Source organism: Mya arenaria, chromosome 12 (genome assembly GCF_026914265.1).
Source record: "Mya arenaria isolate MELC-2E11 chromosome 12, ASM2691426v1".
Taxonomy (NCBI): domain Eukaryota; kingdom Metazoa; phylum Mollusca; class Bivalvia; order Myida; family Myidae; genus Mya; species Mya arenaria.
In genome coordinates, this window is record NC_069133.1 from 66,000,866 (window position 1) to 66,022,346 (window position 21,481).

General features: G+C 33.8%; 1 protein-coding gene across 2 annotated transcripts in view; it reads left to right on the forward strand.

Annotated features, from left to right (window-relative positions):
- The window catches only part of LOC128212338 (TWiK family of potassium channels protein 18-like), a 39,588-nt gene extending 18,640 nt beyond the window's left edge, over positions 1–20,948 (forward strand). Inside the window, exons 1-4 of one of the 2 annotated variants that reach the window (XM_052917741.1) lie at positions 11,173–11,418; positions 13,679–14,191; positions 18,578–18,786; positions 18,937–20,948. In XM_052917741.1, the coding sequence (XP_052773701.1) occupies positions 13,714–14,191; positions 18,578–18,786; positions 18,937–19,980 (1,731 nt within the window). In that variant the 5' untranslated portion in view covers positions 11,173–11,418; positions 13,679–13,713 and the 3' untranslated portion in view covers positions 19,981–20,948. Of the gene's footprint in view, positions 1–11,172; positions 11,419–13,678; positions 14,192–18,577; positions 18,787–18,936 lie in introns of those variants that run through there. The other variant, XM_052917742.1, reaches the window with a different exon arrangement.
- The last annotated feature ends 533 nt before the right edge of the window (positions 20,949–21,481 follow it).

A 21,481-nucleotide genomic window follows, 5' to 3' on the forward strand; every position in this document is an offset into this window, starting at 1 on the left:
AACAATGTAAGTAAACTTTTTTCTGGACAGCAATAAAATAAACCATTAATAGTATACCTTGGTCGATGTTCCTTTGATGTTCGATAATATCGAGATCAGCATGATTTTACAAAAAGGGCTAGGTCCATGGCAAAATAATTCACGATCTCGCGATATCCTAAATAAATGCTAAAGCAATATACTGTTCCCATTTTCATCAAAATGTCCCACCAATCGCCACCTGCCGGTGATCTAAATGAAACTCTATTGAAATAAACGCTATGGTTGTTTCTGCCATCGTAGTAGCTCAATATAAATTATAACCTATACAGCCATGAACTATTAGTAAACATGATGATGTTGTTCGCCGTCAAAGAAGTATTCCCGAGTGCATTTCCTGTCTTATAATGTATTATCCAAGTACTCTAATCTAACAGAGTTGTCTAGAAACATGCCTTCGATGTTCTCTCTTCATGAATCCGTCAATATAGGAAATTGTTGTTTATAATTTGGTAACGTTTAAAAATTATAGAGGGAATAGATATACACAGCTTCGTTTATTTAATTACTTTCCAATTTACTGTTTTCGTGCGTTTGGATGAGCGGGCCTATTTGCTGTTGTTGTTTTTTCTCGTTAATTGCGATCAAAACGCTTGTATGACGGTATTTTTGTTTTACCAGATGTGACTTTTAATAGTTTTGTACTGAGCTGATTTTGAAACCAAATTACTTTCAAAGAGGTCACGAGTCATGTGACCATGTTTACCCCATTTAAAATAGAAAATACTTTCTAATAAAACAGCGAAAATTAACTATAGTCGAACACCGTTGACTCGAACTCGCTTGGCTCGAATTCTTCATTGGCTCGAACTGAAGGTTAAGTGCCGATCTTTTTTACACTGAACGTAAGTTATTCTGCTTGGCTCGAATCTTCCGAGGCTCGAGGTATTTTAGCTGGTCCCAAGGAGTTAGAGCTATCGTGGTTCGACTGTATATGATATTAACATTGACACCGATTTAGAGAATCTTGTAACGGATACAAAAATGACGCCAAATGCTTAAGCGTTCCATTATATAGGAAATATCGTTGTTCCATACTTCATCAGTATGCAGTTTTTTTGCATTAATTATGTTGATTGTGTTATTGCTTCGTTATATCGCCATTGTATACATACGAGGTTTGCCTGATAGGTTAATGACCGTAATTTAAACATATTTTATAACCCAGCGAATACAACATTATAACAAAGTAATACACATACGCAATCGAGAGAAAAAGATCAGAACGAAACATAAATATATCTTAAATATCTATGTACCTATTGAACATTAGTGGTTTGTTTAGTCATTGTATGAGAAAGTTAGTTCTGGGCATTTGACCTTCTCACAACTGGCTTCACGTCATTCGATGAACTATTTATTACTCTGTAGAAACCCAGTGCTATTGTCTTGTTAATTCTACTGTTAGTTAGAATTGAGATGCTCAGACATTTAACTGCACGGGCTTTACAGCCTGGCCAAGTTATATGTGTTGGTTTCATCGGTCTATTAATACATGAGTTCATAGTTTCTCAGATTCTCCATGACTTACCTTCCTTGAAATTCAACTCAATCGTGGCCGAATATAGGTCACAGTTATATTGAAGTATATATTAAGCTATACGTATACAACAGTTTTACTGAACGGATACCAATAATTATGTAAGTAAATTACTAACACCAAATTATTTCACTAACACAAACCCTTGATGACTAAAGATAGGGACCAAACATTATATAAAGACACTATAATATAAGTATAACGACTACGTCTAGGCACAACGAACATTACCAAAATCGTGCCTCAATCGTAAGGTAAGACTCAAGTGTATACAATATTTCACTAATAGATGCGCTTTATTTCTAAGTTATCGGTTTTATAGTTACTTGCAACCGTGATATGGTACTTGTATAGTTGTATACCTTCATATAATTTAGTAATCAAGTAAATCTTAATTTGGTTGGATTGTCCCACGAAATTGAAAAAAAGTTACCCAAGTTTTTTTCAACACCATACCACTACAGCTAGTATTGAATATTTCAGGAGACCTGGTAGTGCCTATTTTAAACGACAATTCGGCTTTTAGGTAGGCCAAATACGCGTTATTCACGAATGATCAAGAGCTATTTCGATATAAATGTCGAACCTTCGTCATTTTTACCGCTATGCGTAATATTGTTTGTCTATTTTACATTCGAGTCAAAGTAAAAACCACTATTATTAATGTTATTATTTTTATTATTATCATTATTTTTTATGATTATTACTATTATTATTATTATTATTATTATTATTATTATTATTATTATTATTATTATTATTATTATTAAATTTAAATGATCTTTTAAAATATCCATACTTTCTTGAAAACAGATACTTTTCCGTTGTTTATGTGAATATGTGAAGGGTTTAACAGATTGTGATCATTTCATTCATGCTATGAATCCATCCACTCTAAAACTAATTGATTTTACGGCGATTCTTCAACGAGGTAATGCATGCCTCGATAATTTCTGATATATATTGGAGCCTAAAGTACGGACTAAGATATGTTATTGCACAATTATCATGAAGTTACCATAATTACACTAATATGTGTGTCCACCACCTATTTGCATTGTTTCACAAAGACAAACCAATGGCAGTTGTGCTAGTCGTGCCTTCCCGTAATTACAATGCTATTTAACAGTATGATCGTACATAACTTCTGTTCTGATTGTATATTATCCATGCAAGAACTCATATCATCTATTAGTCTTGTGAAAACAAGTTTACTACCTGCTCATCAAAGTTCATTAATAAATTATTCCAGACTCAACTGATGTAGACCATCTGCGTGAAATGAGTTGCTTCTTTCATGCTAATTGATGGTACACGGATGCTACATGACTGATTAGAAAAACTCATTTGCTGCACGAATTGATTTGTGTGGTAGTTGAGGATGTTGAATGTTTAGTGTGGTAGGTTTGGTACGAAACAACTGCTTAGAAATGCGGAGTATGTTGTGGTTTCGATGAGCCTTCTTCCTATAACGATGTAATAACATGTTATTAGAAGCCACTTGTTTTACGTACTAGTACACGTCAACATAATTGTTTATGTCTTCACATGAACATTATGGATATTTAATCAGCTGATGCTCAGTGGTTCCTAAACAAGCAGTCCTTGACGGTGGTAGTTTTTAATTTCAGGCATAAGAGATAAATGATATAACTGGCTTTGATTTTTGTGTTCCACTCAACAGAAAATAAAACGTTTTAATTTTTATTCAAGTATATTTAGATTTTATAAGTGGGGTTTTATTGAAACTTAATTTCACTTTTACCAAGTCAGTGATTACATTGTATGTCAGTAATAACATACTAAATATTTGTATTGTTTGCTATCAACATCATGGTCTTAAGTAATTCATTGACGAACGATTTCTCTTACCCCATTTGTACTCCTCTGACAAAACCAGAATACCAAATGAAATTCTGAAATGAGACAGACCTCATACATTTGGCAGTACAAATGCCATCACTGCATTAGCTGATTTAAATGAAGTATGACTTAATGCCAGGAAGCTTAATTCAAGGTCAATGCATCACTGTGAAATCACTACACCAGACATTTATGTTAACGACATAATACACATCGTGCATTGTACTCTCCGATAATATGACGGCAATGCATATCAACACTGAGACAGTTTCTTCAAATGCATTGATTTCATAATGACAGTGCAAACTGGACAACATCCGGGTACATATTAATGCTTATAAACAAACCTATATCTCCGACATTTTTACGACACGATATAATATAAACTACAATATTAAAACACCCATGTATAAACACAATTTTCTGTAATCCAGTAAATACATTTTTTTCTCTATCTAACAGACCGCGTACATCTCACAATGCAAGAAGTTTATCTTTTAAACAGATATTTTTTTTTGTTTTATGTCCTTTCAGTCACACGGTATTACTTGTTTTAACGGACTGGCAAAAGTCAGCAAGAGTCTATCGTTACATCCTCAAATTATTGTAACAAACACTTTCATTATTTTACTGTTATTTATTGTGTCATTACTTGTTGTTTTGGTAACATATTTGAACGTCTTAAAACCTGCCTTTACGTCATATCTTTATGAGACCTTCATCTGCTGTTTAACATGAAAGATAAAAATTGCGACGCATGAAATATGATTGAGGCAACATTCTAACAGTGAGTTGCGACTCAGATATCGTTGGAAAATTGTTTCGTTGTAAAATTCGAATTTAAGTAAACACTGAATATATCGCTATTGCAGTTTGCGCACCCAGCTTATTAACAAACGTTCATTAGTTGGAGCCCAACGCCAAGCGGATTAGCTTCCTAAATAGGTTAACTAGTACAGTATGAAATCATAACCGTAATTGTGCGACATGTAACAATACTAAGTCGGCCAAAGCAGAGACACTGATCAATGAATTACACTTACCTTTTACAATATAAAGAAGTTTTGGGGGTTTACCGAGATTAATATCTACTCTATTTCATAAGTTCGTGGTCGTGTTTAACTTTCTGAAAAGTACTCTTTTTTGTAATTCCGGATTTGTAAATTAACGAATATTTAAAAAAAAACTACAACAAAATGCCATACACTTGTTAATAATGCTCTGGTTAATAGTTAATGCTTGTAAGTTTGTTCTGTTCTGTAATAATTCGAAACCTGGTTTTGCATATCTAATAAGTACACAAGATTGTTGATATTGAGAATATGAAAATTAAAACATGTGGGACAACGTTGTCTTTCGTCTAGTCTACACTTAAGTCCCATAACGGAACGATAATCTGCAGTAGACAGAGCTTAACCATACACTATCGTGGTGTATATTACATCGCTATTTACGTACACGCACGTTAGTTATTGACCGTAGTCGCAGACAATAAAGTTCAAAACACTTACTTTACCCACAACCTTGGGCTTGAAAATAATAAGGTATAATACAATGACTCGGGTAGTACATGCAGTAACTATTACATATTTTGGTGAAAATAGGGCAAAATATCCTGCACTGCCATTGTGTTGATGTAGAATTGCTTTAGTTTTAAACATACCGAAATGAAGGAGTTCGTTAGTCATTGTATGAGAAATATTCAGTATGGGGGATTTCGCCATCTCACAACTGTCTTATCCTCAGTCTATGAATAACTTAGGAAAACTAAAGGTAGTGGTGCATTATTATGTTATGTTTGTACCAATATACCTATACCTCAGGTTGTTATTGCTTGACATAAAACAGCTTTCAATTTAAAACCTGACTAAATTTATTTTTTCGAGCTCATTGTGTCGATCGAAATCCTGTCCGTCGTAAATTTTCCGCTTTCGAAAGTGATATTTATGTCTACAAAGCAACACAAACAGATAGTTTAAGGATATGATATTCGTTTAAAATTATCAAAATTCAATTAATATCAGAAACAATTATCTAACTTTATACGGTGAAACACTTCTCAGTTTGATGCACTCATTTTGAAATAGAATTAATGATTTATTTTCAATACATCCTTCACTTTTATTGGGCAAATTGAAATACCAGGTGGATTAATATAGCATTTACATCTGAATCATCCTAGCGACTTATAAACTGAAGAGGGCACTTATTATGCATTGTCGGATCCCCGGTACACTAGTATAACGGAATGAACGGAATGAAGACCGTGGTTGCCGACAATACTTATTATGAAGCTGTACAATTACAGGTTAAACTAATTACAGCCTAAATTATTTTAATTGATATTTAAAACTACCGCACATTCAAAATATCAACTATATGCACTTCATCAAGTACACTTTAAATGTTATTACTGTTCAAGTTAAATGTTCCTGTAATGATGACATGTTTTGGCACCATCTTTACGAGACACTCCTGTTTCATAGCATACATGTAAATGCATGCTTGTTTAGTATAAACATGAGTTGAAATTTTGTAAGACAGTCTTGTTAACCTTTAAAGTAAAAATATTATTATTTATGAATTCAACATTCATTTCATCAACATTTTTCACACAGACGGTCATGAAAACATTCACATTGAACAGCACCGTACCACTTAAGGTATATGACCACGTTTTTCCGAAAAATATGAATGTCGGCCGTTTTTAATGAAACTTGGAACAAACAATCGTCAATAACTGTACTTTAACTAGGTGTACTTATTTATTTTTTATATCCCGTTGTTTGTTGATTTACAGCGCCACCAAGCGGGCAGGTGCTGTTTGGCGCAAACGTTGATGAAACCGTAAAAAAATATAATTTTACGGTGTTTTTTTTTATAATAAAAAAACGATCGGAATATAATTTATTGTATGCTGAATAAATAATCCTAAACTTTTAGTACTAGTATTTAAGAAAATTGTTATTAATTTTAAGTTTTGTGACGAAAATTGATTTTCTTACTATTTTTCTTACTATTTTCTGATATTCAACTTAGTTCTGATACTGGCAAATATTAGATTAAACAATAAAAAGATACAGATTCCATCATTTAATCTTTGTTGTTTTTACATAATTATATTCAATATTCTATTCCATTTCCTATGAAATAATAAAAACATACCCTACCCGAGTTCGTTTTCGAAATAAATACGTCACATTAACCGATGGGTATATATTTTTTGGCGATTCATTATAAAAGGCTTTTCGTCATAAAACTTAAAATTAATTAAAAAACATCTTAAATACTAGTACTAAAATTATAGGATTATTTATTCAGCATACAATAAATTATTTTCCGATTTTTTATTTTAAAAAAAAAGCCGTTAAATTGGATATTTTTTACGGTTTTATCAATGTTTGCGCCAATTAGCACGTGTCCGCTAGGTGACGCTGTAAATCAACAAACAATGGATTTTTAAACAAACTAAATAACCTCGTTAAAGTACAGTCATTGACGATTGTTTGTACCAAGTATCGTTAAAATCGGCCGACATTCATATTTTTCGGAGGAACGTGGTCATGTACTTTTACTTTACTAAGCTAAGCTTATTCATTTTTTTCAATAACAAACGAAAAAAGTATAATGTTATGTTTAAAATAGACATATTGTGTATCATTCTTAAAATCAACAAATTAATATAATCAATATAGATTATTAAATAATAACAGCCAATATGACATAACCGATCATAGGATTTGTTTCTCAAAGACAGAGGTGGCTCATGCAATAGAAATCAAAGAGGAAATAACAGTGTAAATTATATTTGAAATTACAATGAGAATCTTGGATTTACCGTTGGAGAACCAATGGAAATTACAGCAAGAATTTGGGATGGGAGTTACTGTCTGAATAACAATAGGAATAACATTGAGAATGGTTATATTTTGTGAAGATTATAAATGCTTTCACTTTATAATTAATCTTGTCTTCATGTGTATAATAATTAATTATATTTGTTAAGGTTATAAATGCTTAAACTTAATCATTCATTTTGTCTTCATGTGTATATTAATGCCGTTCAAACCATAAGCGACAAAGTCACAACATTTCAACTTCGTTGCAATATGATTCGAATCCAATAACCTACTATGTGAACACAGGGAAAATTCGTGTTACTTCACAACGGGCATACACCGTTAGAATTATATAAGGATCCATCAATCTAAAAGAAAGATCCCATAACACGTCGTAATTTCAACCTTTTTTATGTACTTAAAACATATTGTGTAAGATTTTGTTGTAGTAAATTTATGTTTCTGTTGGCATTCGGTGTTTGAACACATTCTGTGAATTGATAATTTATTGCTGTTAATTAATGATTCGGTATACGGACAAATTGGCGGATCGTCAATATTTTCTAGACGATATTGCTCAGAATAGTAGTAGTAGTAGTAGTAGTAGTAGTAGTAGTAGTAGTAGTAGTAGTAGTAGTAGTAGTAGTTGTAGTAGTAGTAGTAGTAGTAGTAGCAGCAGCAGCAGCAGCAGCAGCAGCAGCAGCAGCAGCAGCAGCAGCAGCAGCAGTAGCAGTAGCAGTAGCAGTAGTAGTAGTATTAGTAGTAGTAGTAGTAGTAGTAGTAGTAGTAGTAGTAGTAGTAGTAGTAGTAGTAGTAGTAGTAGTAGAACTATCAGTAGTAGTAGTAGTAGTAGTAGTAGTAGTAGTAGTAGTAGTAGTAGTAGTAGTAGTAGTAGTAGTAGTAGTAGTAGTAGTAGTAGTAGTAGTAGTAGTAGAAATATCAGAAGTAGTAGTAGTAGTAGTCGTAGTTGTAGAAGTAGTACTTGTGTCCGTATCGTCCTTAAACCCGAGACGTATTGTCCGTCAACCTTAATCTTTAAGTCCGACGATCTTGGTCGTATCGCCTAAAGTGTATCGGCGATGGGTAAATATATTTTATTGTTCAGTCAAACATGGTATAAACGATGGTATTCTGATAATTCCGAACTATTATATTAATTTGGTACTCTTCCAACACACACAAAATAAATAAAAAACAGAAAGAGACTAGCCGATAAATATAATTAAATATAATTACAGAAAAAAACAGTAAGAATTTAGGCTGCGTGGTCATTTAGTCTCATTCCTTTGTGGTAATTAGGCATCAATGGTAATTAAGCAAACATAATGAACAGTCAATTTATTTTCTGGAGCAGATCTTGTATGTGTAAGAAAGTGTGTGAATGATCTTCGGAGAGGATTTTACAGCACAGTTCGTAAAGTATCTATTCCTATTGCGCCTCTTTGGGTGATTGCGCATAATTTAAATTTCATTTCATTCATAATCCGATTAACGCAGCATCATCGTTATAGTAAAACCAATACGCTTGTAATAGATCAAAGGAAATTTTATTGCGGTAAATTGTATGTGACGTCGATGAAACAAGTGACGTCATTCACGCCGCCGCTGATTAAACAATACATTAAGCGTAATGTTCAGTTTTGACGTTGGTTTAATCCCGAAGAAAAATGCAAATATTGGAAGAAAATATATACATTGAATATTCAAGACTTGGGGTTCGGGCTTCATCTTATAAGTAAGTAAAGTAAGTAAATGACCATGTAGTGACCAGATAGTTACATATGCCGATGAACCGCTATACGAAAATATTGTGCGAGGTCAATAAGTTTATATTTATGTACATTTACAGATAGTTATGTTGAATGTTCCATTTATTCCGACAAAATATTGTTGTGCGCATTTCCTGACATTGATTGTAAAATAGGCATTTTCCTCCGGTCATTAGTTTACGCCAAGAATGTTCTTGAAATAGTTTTAGTGTATGAACATATGGCAGTGCTCAACGGAACTTGTATTCTGTTTTTGTTTATAAATTTTGAATTTATTTGCCTTTATTGTGATCCCGACATAAATAGAGGATATTTGTTTATTTCGGTGTAAGATCGTATTTTATTTCACGAGTGTCATAGAAAAACATATTTTCACGAGTGGCGAAGCCACGAGTGAAAATGTAGTTTTTTTTATGATCACGAGTGAAATAAAATACGATCTTACACCGAAATAAACAAATTTTCTATTTCTTTTATGCTTATTTTCGGAGTTTTATTTGTTTTTTTTTATTTATTTCTGAATTATCCCCTTTTTGAAAAGGGTGGGCTTTAGGCCGCTACCCGTGGGGCGCCCCTCATGCATAGTTATAGCTGTCAACTTTTCTACTTTCGGTTTGCTGAGAAATAGTTCTCTGCTATTCATTCTTATAGCTTAATATTCGCTCGTTTTTTATTGCAAAGCTTTATGAACAGTAAACAATGAAGTATTATTAATGCACATATGTTCCAAAAAATAATGAAAACACTTTTAATTTTAAGATGGGCATGAATACAAAACCAAATTACTACGCCGCTATTTAAAGAATGAAAATTTGGAAGGTCAAATGTGTTAGCAAAACAAATGTGGATACTCATTGGATTTTAACCATTCTTCTTAGTTTAATACTGCATGTACGCGTGTTTTATAGTAAGTTAATATTCAGTCATCTTACTGTCAGAGACCAGTCTGTTTCGATTTAAAATGTTTGTTTTCCAGATAAAGAGTAAATGCCACGCTAGTTTGATGACACATTTTGGGGTGTGGGTGGGGTAAAAAAATATCTGATCTATCTCTAAATTGTGTGAATTCTCCAGGAAGCTCATTTTACGTACTACAACGGTTAACAGTTTAAAATACATTTGAACGAGGATATAAAATTTTATTTATGTTCGAACAGTTGTTTTTGTCTGTAATTTGTTTGGTATGAAAGCAAATGTTCGAACATTCAGCTTCAAAGATCAGTAAAATGTTTGATAAACGAGATAACCAGTAATAAACGGTAAGTTGTTATTTCCAATTATATATTTATTTAAATTTATAAAATATTTCTTTTTTTAACATTTTTTGACATAATTTACTGAAGTCCAATGTTCTGTTTTGATTAAGGCAAGTACATGTAACAACAAAGGAATTTAAAAGTAGTTCTGAAAGTTGATATTTTCACTCCTTATTTTGCAGTGAAAATATCAAATTGATATTTTCACTGTTGTTATTTTACTGTTAAACCCCCATGTTTCATCGTAAAGCATGAAATAATAACTTATATCCATACAAACATACCTGATAAAGATGAGCACTAGCGTCGAATCTACGTATCGGATGATGATGGATATAAGGTGATCGTCAAGAAGTAATAAGTCCGTCAGGTCTCAGTCGTGGTCAGTTAAAGTCTGTCTGTTTCCTGCTAGCTGGTTCCCTACATCAGCTTCTATTAGACTGGTTATAATAAATGAATAACGTGACTGGTTACCAGATCACAACACCTTTCTACTGCAGTAAAAATATCATTTAATATGAGAATTCTCTACAAGCACAACAAGACCACATTGTGGCATCACATATTGCAAACGGGAGAAACCAATGCTGTTATAATTTGTTTCAAAATCGATCATAACATGAACAGTTTAAACCCAATAAACAAGCTTACGAAGAATATATTTTCATGATGTAAACTTTTTTCCCGTTTATTTTGCAAATACGTTTGCATACACGTTCATATACCTTCGCTACGTTTAATGAAGCAATAATGATTCAGCCGTAAATGAGAAAGCTCGTTTCAATCTGGGATTGTTTCAAGCAGATGAGAAATGTAAGAGGCTTCATTTACAATTCTATTTGATTTGTTTTCTTACTAGGCTTCAGCGAAGAACTTATGACATGCATGTTACAGTTCGGTGCTAAGGTATTTATTTATTCAGGAATTCCCAGGGAAGCGCAGTTACTTGAAGAATACGGCTGAGTATACCAACACCGTTCGATGATCTGGACGGAACCAGCATGATAAATGCAGATAAGCATCGGATGGCAAATATATAACACGTGTTTTTGAAGAAAGGATAAACAGTGCACACTTTTGCTTTTACAATCTACTGGATAAATATTAATCTGGTAAAACAATACTTTGTTTGTTATCGTTATGTCACAAAATAGTTTTAGTTGGTATCGCGATAACACCTAATCGCTTAGGCGTGTGCCAGTAAAATAGTATTAATATAAAAAAATACGGATTATAACTGTTGTGCCTGAGCTCTTTGTATTGATTTTAATAGTGTCCTGCTTATTCTGCTTCAATAATACAACGTATTCTGAGATCTTACCTGGTGTTTCGAATGACTGCGTGTCTAATTACCGACGTACCGTTGCCAAATGTTTCCCTTTCTGCCATATGTATTATATAAAAGTGATATTCAAGACCAAAACCAGTACTTTGTTATGCTCTGTAATATGTTGTACAATTTTTAATTAAATGCAGGTTAAAATGCCTATCAACGCGTTTTAAGCGTAAACGACGTTTAAAGGTTTGCCAACGCCTAGTGTAATTAAAATTGGAAATATTTCTTTTTTTAAGCTTAAGCTTGCCGTTAAATCCCTGTCAGTAATTAAGGTTACCTTTTCTTTATTGTATACACTCTGTAGTTCAAACATAGTTGCTTTTCCTGTGGAAATGTCTGCTACATGAAACACGCGAGTTATATTTTATCTTTAAAACGTCAAGTTTATGTATATAGCCTTGATTGGCAAGATTCAAACTGTTCTTGGCAAATGTATGTATGAGAATAGACGTGAAAGTGATGGTATTTCTCAAAACTGACTGTCCTTGACAATGCAAGGCAGACGAAACTATTGTTGTTACAATAAAATATTATACTAACAATTATTATGCCGTATTATGAGTCAGACAATATTTGTTCCACGAAAAAATAAGTATTGACGTACTTGTGCAAGTCTGTCTCATTGTTATGAAATGCGGACAAGGTCGCAATCTGGACTTAATTGTTTAATTAGGTACTTTACCATTATATTTTCAATGTTCAATTCGTCCTCGTTTTCGGACGTTTGAAATAACTCAAAATAACCTGATATTTGTTTATGTGTCCCAGAGGTGTTGCGATCACCAACAGTTTCATAATTAGGAATGTTTCTTCAAGTGTAGATCCCGCATACAGGTTTCCGATTCCAGGAAATCTGGCGATGTTAATATGTAATTAATCTAATCTTGTCCTGGGGTTTTAGAGAACATCTTTCTTTTTGTCAAGTAATGAGAACATAAAAGTAACGAGGGTCCTTGCATTATTCGTAGTTCAACGAACTATACCTTGAGCAGAACTTGCCAAAATCTGTCAACTGGTTTAGTATTCCTTTTGTTTGAGTGTATTTGTTTTGTATTTTAACCTTTTTGTACTAATTACTTTCTGCAACACAATGGAAAATGCGATTATGTAAATTGAAGGCACATACGTGATGACACTAATATGACATTTTAGGGCATTAAAACGCCCTAAACATTCAAAGGTACTTAAAACGAATGGTAAAAAATCTTGGATGTTTTAGAATGTTTCCATAATACACAACACGCTGCCGCCATCACTTGCTCATTAAATATGGCTTATGTTGTTTATACGCATAGTTGGTGTCTAGTTACATGATTGATAGGAAACCTTTTAATAGTATATCAAAGATAGTTGTGTTTATGAGCAAGCTTTGATATACTTTCTTTAGGCTTTTTGCATCCTTTCTGTATCATCTTTTTCAGTTTTCATTTTTTATCACATCATATAGATGTACTATACTGTATATGTAAAAAAAGCGTATGTGAATTCCAATAATCACGGTATCTCGTTTTGTTCTATGTCTTTGGCCTTTACCATTTGCCATTAAACGGGGTTTATATTTAAACTTGTGGCTACTGAGTTTGTTTCTGTAGTTTTTCACATAAGTATTGTATTTCATATTGATATAAAAACAGCAATCCATCAATTACGTCTACAATGTATGTGTACTAATTATTTATTTCCATATTTAATAGTTTTTAAAACGAATGAAAATCCTTTAAACCAAAATGCTCATTTTCAATGAATTTCCGGTGAAATTAAACCCGATTTGATTTTTATCTTATTCCGAATATTACGGTTGCATTATTCCTCATGAATGTATTATTAGGAATTGATTTTGTTACTAATTCAAAAGACCAGACCATATTTTGACGCGTGCCTATTGATTGATGGTTTAACTTGGTTGCTAATTTTACATAAATGTTCCATAACAATAAACAAGGTGCATGGCAAATATTTCTGAGTGGATTAAAAGTAAATATATCTTATAATGAGGTATTAAGGTTTCTATTGAAATAACTGAAATAAATTTCCAGAGGACACTCGTCTCCTGTACAAGCCGGAGGGGTCGATGGACGCGGACGACTGTCATTTGTCGGTGTCAGTGGCCGCAAGTACGGAGACATTAGCAACTGACGTCACCATTTCCTCGGAGAAGCTGGCCCAGCCCGAGGGATGTTTTGGAAAGACAAGAAGAGTCGCCCAGGCCGTGTACAAGGCGGCGCGGTCCCTGGTTGGGCTTATCTTTATTCTTATAGCGTACACCGCGCTCGGCGCCGCCATATTTATGGCAGTGGAATCATATCATGAACAAAAATTCAAATCCAACATTACGGATATTAGAAAGAATCTAATTACTCAATTACTGCAGTCAGTGAATCAGGTCCAAGACGTAAACAAGATCAGGGCGGACACAACCAAATTCTTAGTGGAATATGAATCGTCGATCCGGGAGGCGATTAAGAATGATGTGACCACGGACTCGACAGTGGAGGTGTGGACGTACTGGGGCAGCCTGTTCTTCGTATGGACCGTCTATACCACCATAGGTAATACGTTTTCAAGTTTTATATATAAAAATATCTATCTCGCCTTGTTCTTAATATCTAGCATATTGATACCAAAAACAAAAGGACAGATAAATGCTTCCAATGCATTATTTTTCTATATTAAGAGACAGCAACTTCAGCTATACATGCGGGATCTAGCCCAAATAGTTGTAATTTGACGTTTTTAACGATGTTTTAATATGGCAAATATTTACAAATTGACATTCTTATTGGGATTCCGGGTAAAACATATTACGTCAAAAAAGATAAAATAGATTTATATTTGATTTTATAATAGTTCCAAGCACGAGAAGTCAATATCCATCGAACAATTTTAAGTTTTAGGTTTTTTTTCATTCCTACTGTCAAAACATAACGATAAATACATAAAGAGCACCCATACCTTACAATGAAAAAGTGTTGTTTGTCAGACTCTGTGTCATTAGAAGCTTTGTTGACCTGAATAAATTTTATTTTACAAAAAAGCCTGTTTTTAATGCATTTAATGCGTGTTTTCTCCGAAAAAGCTTTTACAGTTACATGGTATAATATGAATGCACTTTTTTATAATCTATTTCAAACATCAAACATTTTCTTAAATACAACTTTAATAGTTTTAGAAATACGCCCTGTTTTTGACCTACCCGTTTCGACGATTAGAGATTAGAAGAATCCCGTTTTGAACGTCTATTATTCTAGACTAGTACGGCTTACCACCGGTCAACTTGATAATGGTGTCGTCACGTTCCAAGTGTACGGCAAAATGTAATGAACATGTGTGCATCAATTATTTACTATCAAGCACTCAATAATTGCTTAACTAGTCATCTGAGTTATTATGTAATACAACTTTATAAAAATATATATATGCCATACATAATTTGTAGTCTGAACTGCGAAAGTAATAAACTTTGTAAAGCCTCAGAACACGTTCAAATTATGCGTCTTTTATGTGCAGTAGAAATCCAAACCTATCAGTTTTACAGATATAAAGCTAAGCTTTATCTAAGCAATATAATATTTACTTTGAAATCTTATAGCTTTATGCTGCTTTCTTCCCTGGTTTTGATTTGAGATGCAGAACACCACCATTATATACAATAATGAAATAAATAATCAATATTGTACATGTAGTATATTCAAAGAGTGTATTTGTAGGAAATAACATATGTTCTTTCTCAGACTAGGCAGGGTGTTGTTAGGGTCATTACAATATGATTGTTCATTTTCCATCCCTATGCAAATTTGGATATTTCTGGGGAGAAATGACAACAATGACTATCGAATTATGTAAATTTGTTTTTTATCTTTTTATTTTTTATCAATATTTTATGTGTTATATCCGTATAATACTATCGAATGATGGCCTTTGTTTAACAAAAATGATATTAGATAAAAAGCACAAGCCTTCTCTCCCTCCTTATTTCTTAAAAACTAATACATGAAAGACTCAGATTAAATTTTCCTATACTAAACCATGATATTAATTAACCTGTCAAATACATGTCTGTATACATGTATTGTCTACTAATATGAACATTTTGAAAGGCATTAGCGTTGTTATGATTCGTAAGGTAATAAATGCCTTTTCATTTGCTGTACTCTATGTACAGACAAAATTTATTTCTACAGTATTTGAACAAATGGGTTTCTAATGCAGTTTTCAAGAACTCTTCAATGCCTATCGAAGTATGCATGCTTTGTATAACAAGAGTCCCACTTATTATATATTATACATATAATTTATTTTTGAACTTTTTATGGAATACGATATATGTTCATGTTTTTTATGAATAACACATTCACTATAAATACGATTTAAGGAACCTTACTTGGGAAATAACTTTTTTAGTTGTGTAAGTTTCGGACAATTATAAAAAGGGTATAGCATGAGTTGAAATATAATGCGATCAGTTCTGGTAATTCCATTATACACAGCTAAGTAAAAACAATCACCAAAATTATAAATGGTAGAGTTGGTGGTATTGTATTCTTTGTATTTCAATTTTTAGATCGCATAAGAGTTGTGCTATCTTGTCTTCTTTTCACCATGTTCGTAATTCGCAAAAATGATCATGACATTAACGAATTGTTTATCAAACATTGATTCGAAATATTGTGAGTTATTATTACATTACTACTACTGTATTGACTTTTCGTGTGCCGTACTGCGTTCATACAGCATAAGCCCAAGAACAAATGCGATCAATCCTAAAATTATAACACTTCTCCCTTTAACTTTTTTTTATATCGTTTCAGAAATTTGCTCATATTATAGAAACGTGGCATGCACAGCTTTTTGCACATGAAAGCACAAGTGTTATACACAGAGCTTTTTCAAACACTCAGGACATTTTAAAACCAGTACTTTCCAAATAATATATCTGCACTGTTTTCCCATAAAATGTGCAGGCATTGAGCGAGATTGCGTTGAAACATAAGTCTGTTTTTTTTCTTCCAGCTTTACATATTGATAAGATGTCGACTTAAACAATGAAACACTTTCAGTTTGGCCTAAACAAATAACATGTTTACCTGTTACCAGATTGACTGTAATTTTTAACCACGGTCTACAAGTTTTCTACGACTAAAAAGTCTTAATCTTAAGTAATATCCGGACAGTGATAACAACGATAATTTAGCCCTGTTCAAACTCATCCTATGTGATACAGGACTGCTTTACGTTTGTTCAGACTTTTAAAGAAATACCTTTTTAATTACTAATGTGAGACTGTTTGAGCAGCCCTTAACATGATGTTTTTTTGTTAGAAGAGACGTAATGGTTTAAACACAGTTGAATTCATGTTTAAGCGTGAGAATTCTGGTGTTTTTCAATGGTGTTTTTCATTATTGAATATATATTTTTGAAGAAATAAAAATACAAATATAAGTTTGAAGTCACCTCTGCGCACCTTTTGTTTTTCAAAGAATGTGTCTACCTAAATTTGTCTTGGCATTTGGTGTAATAATTATGTATTTAAAATAAGAATCACTAATAAATAAAAGCGAGCGTCATTAATGATGAAATACCTGATGCCCCTTGTACTTAATATCTATGTAAAACTGTTAACATATTTTACATATTTTTTTTCAACGAGTTGTTGAATTGTTGAAATATAGTTAGTAAGCGAGTATTTGGAGTGATTGCTAACCTATTTACAGAAATTGTGAATTATACGATGAGGAATGTAAGATCCTTTTTATCATATGTTGTTTTTCCTCAGATAAATAACAAAAAAGACCTTCTGTTTTACCTGCGCTGATGGCGAGCCGAATACCACAAACTGACAAAGCAATGTTGTTTCCCGCGCTATATTCACTGCAGAAATGTAGTACCTTGAAGAATAGAATCAAAATATATATCCGATCATTTTAATTCCGTTTATTATTATAATGAATACTGCGATAATATCCAGTAAGAAATGCAAAATTAATACTATACTTTTAACAAAATCTTAAATTTTGACTCATACCCGGTTTTATGATGTCATAACTGTTAATTGTAATTTGTATTGACATCATTTCATTTTTAAATACTAAGTGCCGAAGGTGTTGCGTGAGAAGAAATATTACGTTTTCCTTTTTATTAACAATGAAAAATAACTGTTTTTTTCGAATAATACTATCATTAAAAATAGAAGAAACAATCGTATGACTTGCTGGAATATTTCCATGAGTATTGAAAGATGAATGGTGCTTGATATTCTGTTTGGCACACAAAACACAAATGTTTCCCAAACATGGCCGAATTCGTTAAGTCCGTTAGTTGTGTGTGTTTTTATTTCACTTTATTTAATTTAAAATACTTGATCTATCTTTCTGTTTTACCAAAGTATCTGAGGGGGGGTATAAGTTTGTTTGAAAATGTTATAAGAATATAAATTATTTTGAGACGGACGCATCAGTTTTGCCTCAGATGAATACCATTTGAAGTGTGTTCAGCATATTATACATTAAATGAGTGGACTAAATAAAAACTTGCTAATGAACACTACTTCTATTTGAAATACAATGCCTTTAAGGTTTGAGCATTGCTCGTGAACATGAAAAAATAGTCGTGTTTGTCTTGAACTTTTGGCGGACCATTTTCATGCTACGTACACGTCTTTCAGATCGGTTAGTTCGGCTGCGCTGGTATTGATCACATTGTCACATTTTCGGTTAAGATCTACTAGACATACATAAACACGATGAGCAAGGTTAATGTGATTGGTATTGATCACATAGTTACATTTTCGGGTTACATAAACTTCTACCCAGCTTTTACTGGGTGGTTTTGTGTGTGCTGATGATCATGTTCTACGATGTATGCCCTGCAACCCTTTAATATTTACACAGGTTATATGTAAGTTCGTTACATTGTACAGTTATATTACTGTTTTCCAGGTTACGGGAACATCTATCCCGTAACAGGTATCGGGCGTGTGTTGACAATCGTGTATGCGAGTGTAGGGATCCCCCTAGCGCTTTTGCTGCTGGCGGAACTAGGGAAAGTGTTCACCAGGGGTCTTAAGTACCTGTGGGCCTTCGTAAGGAGGTACTACTACACCGGCTACTTCCGGAAGGTTCGTTCTTCGCTGCAGCATAAATATCAGGTAGCTCTATTTGCTTTCTTTCTATTTTAGTTGTGTTTATTAAAACATTCATAGCATTGAATTAAATGAACGCAATTTCACACTTCTCCTAGTATCGTATAAACTGTATTTTATAAAAACATCTTTTCCCAACTACTTGTGTACAATCAGGTTACGAAGTCGGACTTAAAGAAGAAAAGAAGCTCCAGCGCACCTGCCCTCGTAGAACAGGCGCACGTTGAAGCAGGAGAGGCGGATAGCCTGGAGGCAAAGAGCCTCAATAGCCTTGACGACGAGGCGGCCGCGGCCGAGGCAGGGCAGCGCAGTCGCAGTAGTTCCAAGGTGGTAAATGGGTACGAGGTGGACGATGAGTTTAACCTTCCAATCAGTATTGCGATCGGTATCCTGTTTGTGTACATCATGCTGGGAGCGACAATGTACACGATATGGGAGGACTGGACATTTATAGAGTCGTTTTATTTTGTATTTGTGTCCCTTTCAACCATTGGCTTCGGTGATGTTTTACCTGCACATCAGAAGTTTTTTATTATCTCATCGATATACATGTTTGTCGGTCTGTCATTGGTTTCTATGTGTATCAATGTCGCGGTCGAGTTTTTCCACAGTATGTCCAAAAGGGCTAAGAAGAAAATGGGCGAGGCAAAAAGAAAGATAGGTGATAAGGTAAACCAAGCTAGCAAAAATGCGCGGGAAAAGGTATCAGATATGAAACACAATATCAAAGATGAAACCAGTAGGTTAAGGCAGAAGACAGATGCACGTCTCACTAACCTAAGAACAAATATTACTGATGAAACTTCCAAGTTCAAACATAAGACTGACAAAGCGTTTACTGGTATTAAAACTAACATATCAAACGAAACAACCAAATTTAAAAAGCGAGCCGATGAGAAATTTAGAAAAAGAGGGTCAACTCCGGACGGCGATAGCCCAGCGAATATTTCCAGAGAAAAAGTAGCAACTGTAGACATTCCCGACGACATACCTGCCGCCGACGAGACATATAAACCAATTGGTGACGTCCAGTCAACCACCAGTGAAAAACCAATATCACCTAAACGCCGGACGGAGTTAAAGAAAAGGACCCCAACATCACCTACAAAATCCCCACCAAGGTCCCCTACTAAATCGCCGACGCAAACATTTGCCTCACTCGGAGCGTTCAGAATTTCGGTGAAGAAAGCCACCAAATAGATATCTGAAATGCCTGGGTGCAGTAGTTTGTGTTTAGATGACAATTTAACCAAGACAATGTAATTGCTCTCTAAATGTTATTGGTATATTCGAGAATAAAAGCGATACAGATTAACATTTGTTTCAACATATATGAGATGTATGTTGTTTATTTTGAGAAATTGATAATTATCATATACACACAAAATGTATCATGTAATGGTGCAGGTAATTTAAAATGCATTTACCAAAATAAATTGACCAGTAATGTAGGAGAGACACGGCGCATTTATTTGGTAAATGCATACTTATAATACTTTTACCAGCTTAGTGTATGATATTATATTCTGTCTACTGAACCAGCCTCTGTTAAAATCGACCAATTCACTGTTGATTTACGAAAATCACTTCATGTTATACTCGAAAGATACTGCCATCACAATGGACAAATATAATTTCAAACACCAAAATAAAACAAATTAAGACCTATCGGTTTAATGTTTTAAAATGTACATGTATTTGATTTTCGAAGTACAGGCGAAATGGGGGACATCTGCTAATAATGTTCTAAAGGCTAATGACTGTGTTGTGTTTACTTTCTTTAAGTGACGTGTGTATTCCATCATGCGTCCATATCTTGCTCAAACCTGCCGACATTGTATTGTATATATTGCCCAATGTGTGTTGCGTTTCATTATTATACAAGTGAGCTTTTTGTTCTGTTTAAGTTTATGATTTAATGCATTTGACCTTTACGCGACGCCATTTCAGTTTCTTAATTGCGCTATGTGTTCCTTTCCCAAAAACGTTTAAATTGATCCCTTTCAATTTTTCTAACATATTTAACTGTTTAAAATTATGGGTCCTGTGTAGTTGTAAATGCATAGGACATCGTATAAGTCGTGTATACGTTGACAATTCTTGTACGCCCTTATTCAGATTCTGTTTTGTGTAACATGTTTATGTGAGGAATTCTACATAATTGCCAATTAAACAAACAAGATGTAAATTGTTTATTTTGAATTTTGTTTGAATCATGTAAACGATTCGAATTCGCATCAGTCAATAATCTATATGAACCATTTTAATAGTTCTGAAGATGGTTATACATACAAATATGTTTTTCTAAAATGCATGTCTTGACGGCTCTCTTAATCGGAAAGTGGTGAACGGCTGTTACCATGACGTCAGCACAATCACTCGGCATATTGGACAAGGGCTGTAACATGACGTCAGGACACTCACTCGACATATTGGGCAAGGGCGTTAACATGACGTCAGGACACTCACGAGACATATTGGGAAAGGGCTGTGACATGACGGCAGGCCACTCACCCGGAATATATGGCAAGGGTTGTAACATGACGACAGGCCACTCACTCGGAATATTGGGCAAGGTCTGTAACATGACTTCAGGCCACTCACTTGGAATATTGGGCAAGGGCTGTAACATGACGTCAGGCCACTCACCCAGAAATTGGGCAAGGGCTGTAACATAACGTCAAGACACTCACTCGGAATA